This window comes from Colobus angolensis, unplaced genomic scaffold, assembly GCF_000951035.1.
Source record: "Colobus angolensis palliatus isolate OR3802 unplaced genomic scaffold, Cang.pa_1.0 Scaffold484, whole genome shotgun sequence".
Classification (NCBI taxonomy): domain Eukaryota; kingdom Metazoa; phylum Chordata; class Mammalia; order Primates; family Cercopithecidae; genus Colobus; species Colobus angolensis.
Window position 1 is genome coordinate 413,391 of NW_012118310.1, and position 8,606 is coordinate 421,996.

The 8,606-nt window shown below is 59.5% G+C and overlaps 1 protein-coding gene across 1 annotated transcript in view; it reads right to left on the bottom strand.

Annotated features, from left to right (window-relative positions):
* RTN4R (reticulon 4 receptor) overlaps positions 1-4,916 on the bottom strand; it is a 34,622-nt gene extending 29,706 nt beyond the window's left edge. The window contains exons 1-3 of the mRNA XM_011959182.1: positions 4,893-4,916; positions 3,855-3,979; positions 3,043-3,158 (exon numbers count right to left, since the gene is read on the bottom strand). Coding sequence (XP_011814572.1) covers positions 3,043-3,158; positions 3,855-3,979; positions 4,893-4,916 — 265 coding nt within the window. The remainder of the gene's footprint in view (positions 1-3,042; positions 3,159-3,854; positions 3,980-4,892) is intronic.
* Positions 4,917-8,606: the final 3,690 nt, after the last annotated feature.

Sequence of the window (8,606 nt, forward strand, 5' to 3'; positions counted from 1 at the left end):
GCAAAGGCTTTGTACCGAGGCCTGGGGATGGCCTCTGCCTACCCACTCCCTTCCTGGTCTCACTAAACCCATGAACCCCTCCCCCGGCCCCCTGGACAGAAACCCCTTTCTGGAGCACGATCACCCCATGTTTCACTAAGAAACAGGCTCAAGGCTTAAGAGAGTTCTGGGGGCCCTTCTGGGCCTTTGTGGCCCTCTTTGCACATTCCAGAGAGGGGACCCAGGCCTGATGTTACCTGTAACCCTGCAGGGGTCCCCCATCTCTTCCCTCCTGCAGAATGGGGGCTCCAAACCCAGAAGACGCTCTCCGAGGCCACCTGCTTAGTATCCCCCACTTTACCAAGCCAGCCCCCCACGGGCGGGGTGGGGCATGGGGCTAGAGAATCCAGTGACGCCCCTGCACACACCACACAGGGGTGCAGGTGTCCCTTCTCTGTCTTCTGCTCGAGGCACCCACCGGGCCTCACTGATGAGCTCCTAAGTGCATCCTGGGGTCTTCAGACAACTGCCAGGCTGCCCCTGCACCTGGAGGAGTGCTGGGAGTCAGTTCAGCTGGGCTGGGTCCTCCCCAGGCCCACCCTGCATGAGAGGACCATGCAGATGAGGGTCTTGCAGGCCAGCCTGGTGTCAGTCTGTAGGACTCTGACTCAAGGACGGAGTGGGCCAGCCTGATGCCTTGATGGCCCCCCTCAGAGCCCAGGTCCACTGATATGAAGCAGAGAGACCTGGTGACTGGACAGCCCTGTGCTCTCTGCCCGCCCCTGGCCATGGAGGTGGCCCTGAGGAAGATGAGCAGGGCGCAGGGCTGGTAACCTGCCTGACTTGTCCAGAGGAAGTGAGGACCTCCCAGAGCCCCGGTGCTTCCATCTGAGCCCTGTGGCAGGCAGCTTCGCGGGGCGGAGCCATGCTGGGTGGGCCCTCTGCCTGGTGTGGAGGCTGCACTGCCCACATGCCTCTGGCTGCCGTTCTGTGCCCCTCATCACCTTGGCCTGCTTTAACCCTATCATCCTTGTCCCAGCCTAGGCTTACCAGGGCATTGTGGAGTGCATGCCATTCCCAGCCACACAGAAGGTGAGGTGGGGCCCAGACGCCCCCAGCCACTCTGCTCCCTGGTCTCCTGAAGGGGTGGGTTGTGCACACACTGCCACCTCCCCAGGGGGTACTGGCTGCCAAGTGCCACCAGCTCAGCCCCTGAGGTGGCTCAATGGGTCCTCCCAGAGCCACACCAAGACGTCGTCACCCATTGCACAGATGGGAAACCTCAGGCGAAGCTCACAGAGCCAGTGGGAGGCTGAGGCCCGACCCCCACACAAGCGTTCTTCCTCCAGGGCCCCTGCACACAGCAGCCCCCAGACTAGGAACTGAGCTCTCAGCACAGGGATGGATCAGACCCTAGATGAGTCACGTGGCACTGGCCATCAGTCTGAGGACAGCGCTGGAGTGGACCAGGCTCCAGTCTTGGGCTGCTCTGTGCTTGCAGAGAGGCTTTGAAAGGACACTTCCGTGCTTACTATGCAGGTGTCACTTCAATTATCAGTGACCCAGAGTGGCCCACTACAGCTGAAGATTGTGACCCCGCCCCCTCTCATAGGTTTAAAGCCCCTCCCGCCCCTCCTGCAGCAGCTGAAGTGACCATTCTGGGGCACGGAATGGACATGGGGGGAAACGGGGAGCTGGGGCTGCTCTAGAGGCTTCTGGCACCGGAACCCTCTCTAGCCACCAAGCCTGGCTGTTTCTGGTTGCTCTAGGCTGGGGCCTGGGCCTCCACCTCCCCACAGGTCTGTGCAGTGGGAGCAGGGCCAAGGGCGCAGAGGGAGCGCTGGGGGACGGCTGGTTTCCTGTGTCCGCCTCCTCGGCCAGCACCTTGGCCAGCGCCCTCCCCACTGGAAGCTGGGCCCACTCCTAGGTGCTGGCTGGGATGGTTAGGTGTCGGCCAACGCTGATAGGGAGTTATGTGGGTGCAGAGGCAGAGTTGAGCAGGGCTAGGCAGTCGGTCGGTCTGCTACCAGCAAGGCACAGCCTGCTTGTCGGGCTACGCGCGTGGGAGGGTTTGGTAAGCCACATTTTTCAGGGTGTAGCCAGGTAGGGGGCATCATGGGGAGTGGTGTACTCTCTGGGCAGGTGACCGTGGAGCCATCACCCCTCAGGGCCCAACAGGCAAGAGAGGGAGAGCAGCTGAAGGCTGGTGAGGGGCTAGAGGGGAGGGCTTGACAGGGACTGGAGCCCCTGGTCAAGGGGCACAGCCAGTTCTATGGGGTGACCTCGTGGGAGGAGCCACAGACCCTGTGGGCAGAGCCTGGCCATCTGCTGCCCGGAGTCTACACCAATCAGTTCCTAGGAAGCCCCAGCAGGGGTGCTGGGAGGACAGGCCATCTGTGCCCAGCTGATCCAACCTCCCAGGCTTTCTGGACACGTGGCCCTGGGGATCAGGAGTGAGCTGGAGACTGCAGACAGCTGTGCCCTCAGGGCCATGCAGACCTGTCACACCCTGCCTGGACTGGGCCAGCAGGGCCACACAGGCATCTGCCTGAATCGTTCCCCACCTCACACCCACCATGTGGGGCACGTCCTTTGCCAGCTTGCCCAGCCCACCACCCCCTCCAGTGAGGCCAGGGGCTGCCTCACCTCTCACCCCACCCCCAACCTGGGGCTCGGCCTCCACCACCAGCGTGCCGGTCATGAGGGCCCTGCCTAACTGTGTGACCTCGGCCCAGCCCCTTGGCCTCTCTGAGCTTGGTGCAGCATGTGGACGAGGCAGAGGCTAATGGCTCAGGGCCTGGTCAGCTGATCACCCTCCCTCCTTTGTTCACCCCTCCTGTCCCCTGAGAGGATCATGCAGGGTTTTCACTCAAAACTCCAGGCCTGCCCATAGAAGCCAGCTTGAGGTGAGGGGACCTTTCGCGGTGGCCTGTCTTGGGCTGACAGGTACACGGTTTAGTCTTCTTGGAAGGTCACTGCTTCCCAGGGCTTCGGGAGGCTCATCTCCCGCCTGGAGAGCCAGGCGTGCCACGGCTTTGCTTGGCATGCCTGTGCAGTACTCACGGACATCCAGGACGTTGGTGCCTCCTGGGGAGGGATGGGGCAGCAAGGAAACTGAGTCTTTGCTCCACACATTCTGGGCCACTCCAGGCCAACACAAGGAGAGACCAGGAAGGAAGCTCGAAGGTCATGTGAAAAGCACATGCCTGCTGCCCAAGTGTGTCAATGTGACCGACCCTTCCCTGCACTCTGAGTGGGCGGCTAGGGATGTGGTCCCGGTGCCAGGGAGCTGGGGGGCGCCAGCCTGCCATCTGCTCTCACCACGGAGGGCGGCTGCATGCCCAAGGCCTGAGAGGACTCTGTGCCAGGCCTGCTGAGTGAATCATCCCATTCAGTCCTGCAGTGTAGACACTACTACCACCACCCATTTTCCAGACAGGAGAAGGAGGTCTGGGGAGCTTAGGTGGACCCACATCTTGGCAGCCCCTCTCTGCCCTCTCTTTGTCCACAGGCTCTGCCTCCTCCAGAAGCCTCTCACCATCCCCCATCCCCAGGGCTGCAGAGGGTGTCCTGGCCTTCCCCCATCAGCTCTGCACCCCTGAGGACTCCCGTCCGTAGGAGTCCCTCTGCCCAACTTTGGTGCCTATTAAGCCATAATTAATCTGCTTCCTCATCTCTTATTCATCAAAGCCACATGCAGCAGCAAAGGGGGCTGGTACAAGAAAGGGACCAACAGCCAAACCCTGGCAGTGGCCCCAAGAATCCCACTGGGCCTGCCCAGCTCCAAATGCCTCTGACTCCTGTACTAGCAAGGACCTCCTCCCACAGAATGGCATCCTGGATTGTGGGCAGGCCCCCTGACGGGCCATGCGCACCTCTCACCACCCAGAGGCTGCTGGGGACCGTCAATGGGATGTGTGCATTGCACAGTGATGGCCCTTACCTCTGCCTCCCCCAGCCCTGGACTGGATCCGTTGTGGCCCATCTCCAGGATGGGAGCCTGAAAGGAGATGAACAGACACTCGGCCAAGTGAGACACGCAGGGCTGGCACCTGGACCCCGGTCTCCCATTCTTCCTGGTGCCCAGAGGAAGGGGTGAGTGAGTCCCCAGGGCTCCTGGACCTTGAGATAAGCTCAGGCCACTTGTGTTCACCAGCAGATGGGCTCAGGGTCTTCTCTCAGTGGGCACAACTGAGTTGGTGGCCTCTCTCTGGGGAGGCCGGCTGGGTGGGGCTGGGGAGTAGGAAGCTTCTGGTCCCTGAAGGCCCAAATCTGGTGCAGGGGCAGAGCTCCGGAAGGCGGGGGTCCCTGGGCTGTGCCCAAGGCATCCGCTGTGGCTTCACGCCCCTCCCCCGCCCCTGCAGGGAGTGCAGATCCTTCTAGAGCCACCCACCTGGCAGTGACAGCTAAATTGGGAGCCGCTGTTCACACCAGGAGCCCAGCGGGCAGTCAAAACCGGGTCGGGGGGGAGGGGTACCCGCTGAAAACACCCACGAACTCCCAGTGGGGCAGGGAAGGCAGGGAAGGCGTGGCGATAGCGATCAGCAGGAGTGGACGGAGTGGAAGGCAGGCTGGACCACCAGACCCATCTTGGGGCCACAGTGAGATGGCCCCTGGGATGCCTGGGCTGGCCAGTGCCCAGCCTTGCTCTTGCAGAAGCTCGCTGGGTCCCTGGGCACCCCACTCTGGGCCACCACAATCCATGCAGTATGCAGGTTTGTTCCGTTTCCCAGATGGAGAGGCTGAGGGCTTGCCACCGGGTGCTCTGCCAAGGACACAGAAGGGCCAGCCTGACTCTGAGCTCAGTGGTCCCACCCTCCACAGCCTCCCTCGCTGCCTTCATCTGCTCGCTTCCTCAGTCACTTAGTCACTCAACAAACACTCTGGAAGCCAGGCTGTAACACCCCACATACCTCTGCTGGACCCCCATTCCTCATATCCGCACTGGGTACAGGTGGGGAAACTGAGCACCAGGGAGGCGGGCCTTGGCCTGAGTCCCCCAGCCAGTGATTCCAGGATAGAGGGCATAGCCGTGCCATGTGGTCACTTGAAGTCCACAGGGGTGACGGGGAAGAGCCCACCTAGCACGCCACATTCTGCCAGGCCGACTCAGACCAAGTCCTTGGGGCTCTGGTCCCCAGCCAGTGGCTCTGCCTCTGAGAGCCATGGGACAGGGAGCTTTGCAGGGTGGGACCAGCAGAGCCTGGGCCCCTGCCAGAGCTGGTCCTGATGGGGCCTGCCCTGAACGCTTCCCAGGCTCACAGGTGTGGAGCAGGGTGGGGCCAGCCCTGGCCTTGCAGTGAGATGGGGGCGTCTGTGGACAGTCCAGGAGGCTGGGGCCTGGGGCTGGGACTCGCTGGCACAGGGCCTGAGTTTTCTTCTGTGTCCTGCAGGCCTTGTTGCCTACAAGGGAGGTGGAGGGGCACATGGGCGGTGCCCAGCATGAGGAGGGGGCTTTGAGGAGGCTGCAGCAGCCGGCGGGCCTCTGAGACAGGGGTATTTTTAGCCAGGATTCCTGCTGACGGTCCAGGCTGGCCGGGATTTGCTGCCAGCCTTGGAGGCGCTTCTCCTAGCCTGTGTCTGGACATCTGGGGTCTGCCGGCCCCACCCACCCTCTGCTCAATGCCCCTACCCCACTGGCCCACCAGTCAGGTGAGGGGCTCCCTGGAGGCCAGCCATGGTGGGAGCCAAGCCTGGGGCCCTGGGGGTGTGGCTGAGAACAGGCCACATGGGTTGCTGGGCGCTGCCTGGATCCTGGGTCTCCAGTTCCCAGCTACCACTCTTAGACGGCCCGCTTAAGGGGTAGGTTTCGGTTCATGCCCAGGCTCGAGTTCTGAGCTGAACATTCTCAGCCCGCTGCCTGCTGCCTGCTGCCTGCTGGAACAGATGGCTCAGCAGAGCGGCCACAGCTTGGCTCCCTCCTGGACACTCCTGCCTGCCCTTGCCACCTAGGTGCTCCGGTCATCAGGCCTCTCTGGCTGGCTCTGCCAAGGTGCATGTGTGCAGGGCCTTGTGGCTCAGCCAGGACCACCTCCCTTCCCATGGGCAAGTGAGGACATCCAGAAACAGGGTCCTCTGCCTCAGCCACTCCCTTGGGACACCCCTCCACCCCAAGGCCTCACCTGGAAACAGAGTCCAGCACTCAGCATCATGCCTGCACACTCCACCGGCAGGACTGGCTGAGTCCCGAGGAGCCAGGCCCCGGGGCACAGGCCAAGGGGATGAAACCCAGATGAAAGCCCCCTGCTGGGACCCGCAGCCCATTCTCTGGCCTGGTCGAAGCCTGACTGCTTATTCCTTGAATGAATCAGGAGGCCCATGCAGAGCAATTCTGAATTTCACATGAAAGAATGAGCATACAGAGAGAGAAGGGCCATGTCACATCCTGAAATACCTCATATTCTAAGACCATGATAATTAACACAGACCCTGGACAGTCACGTGATGGGAAAGAGTCCAGAAAGAGGCTCAAATGTAAATATGAGAAGAGGCAGGTCAAATCCAAGAGGAGAGATGGAATACTCAACAAATAATCCCACATATATAATCAACACTTGGCCTTCAGACAACGGAATTGACATATGGAGGAAACATTTGGGTTCCTACCTCACTCCTCGACGCTAAGACAAGTTCCAAGTGGAACTAAGATTTAAAAAGTAAAAATGAAACCATAAAACTCCTAGAAGAAAGCATGGAATGCAAAAAATCAATCTTGAGTCACTCTAAGAATTATACAAAACCCAGAAGCCATAAAGTAAAAGATGGGTATATTCAGCCTCATGAAAATAAAAGGCAGATGCACGGAGAGAAAAATCACCATAAAATGATAACCAACAAAGTGTAAAAATACCGGCAACTCAGCTCACAAAGGGCTGTTTTTGGTTCTCAACACAAATCAGTAAGAAAAAGAGCAGCAGCCCAAGAGAAAAATGGGCAAAGGCATGAAAGGAACCTCCCATAACCCCCTGCTGACCTTTACTCAGAATGAGAAACATGTAGATCTAAGCTGCAGTGAGATGCTGCCCCCTCATCCACAGCGATGGCAGCCATCATTAGGGATTCCCTATGGGGGCTGCTTAGGGGCTCCCACAGGTCTGGCTGTTGGAGGGCAGGGAGATGCCTGCAGGTCTGGTGGGGCCAGGGTGAGGTACTCACAGATATGTCTAGTGGGGGCGAGGAGGGGAACCACCTGCAGGTACAGCTGGGGGGTATCAGGTCGCTGGAGATGGGGTGGACGGAGAGGATACCCATTTTTAAAATAAAAATTAAAATAAAATTTAAAAATCATTTTAAAATAAAACAAGCTGACTGTAGTGACTCACACCTGTGACCCCCGCATTTTGAGAGGCGGAGTGGGGAGAATCCCTTGAGGCTAGAAGTTTGGGACTAGCCTGGGGGACATAGTGAGTCCCAGTCTCTACAAAAATTAAACCAAAATTATCTGGCTGTGGTGGTGCAGGCCTGTAGTCTCGGCTACTCGGGAGGCTGAGGCGGGAGGATCATGTTAGCCCAGGAGTTCGAGGCTGCAATGAGCCATGATTGTGCCACTGCACTTCAGCCTGGGCAACAGAGCAAGACCCTCTAGAAAAATAATAAAATAAAACAAAATAATAAAATATAAAATAAAATAAAAAACAACTGGCATCCATCCTCTCCTTGCCACCACTGACATGGCCGTGGGCCGAGTTCTCATGGCCGTCCCACCACAAGTCCCCACGCGCTCCTGATGCCTGCTCACCCTTCTTGTCTTTGTTAGCACCCCGTTAGCAGAGGCCTGCTTGTCTCTTGTCTTGCTTCTCAGGAGCAGCGTCACATTCAACAGTGGCAGCACAGAGGCCATGCTCGGTCCCAGCCCCTCGCCCTAGGCCTCCACTGCCAGGTGTGGTCCTGGGGGTCCTGGGGACTCTAGTCGTCCCCACCCCCCTGCCCAACCATCACAGGCCACCAGCAAGTCCCAGGCCTCCCACAGGCATGGCTCTGGGCAGTCCCTTTACCTTCCCATCCTCAGTCTCCCTGATGGTGAAATGGGGTGAGATCTACTTCCCAGCAGGGAGAATCCACGGGAATGGAGACCATGGGAGGAAGAGGACTCGAGGAAAGGAGCATCCCTGAGGGGTCCCAGAGCGGGCTGGGGACTGACAGGACTGAGTTTGCAGGGCCTGGGGACATTCACTGGGGAGGTGCTGAGATGCCAGTCAGCTAGAGCAGCGGGGAGTGATCCAGGATGGCTGCCTGGAGGAGGGGTTGGATCGCTGGTGCCTGAGTGCCAAGGTGGGCTGTCCACGTCTGCAGGAACACACCCACCCTGCTGCCTCCCAGGAGGGATGCTGGGCAGGCCCGAGCTCCAGGATCATAGGAGGCAAGAGCCACTCTCACCAAAGAAGAGCAAGTGTGACTCCCCTGCCAGCAATCTGTCCGGTCCAGCCCCTGCCCAGCTATCTGGGGAAAAGGCCACCTTTTCAGTGGAGGCTGAGCGCGGGGCAGGAAGAGGTTGACAAGGGAGAAATAGAGGGAGTGAGAGCTGGAAAGTGAGAGGTGTGGGTGAGAGGTAGGGGTGAGAGGTGGGGGTGAGAGGTAGGGATGAGAGGTGGGGGTGAGAGGTGGGGGTGAGAGGTAGGGGTGAGAGG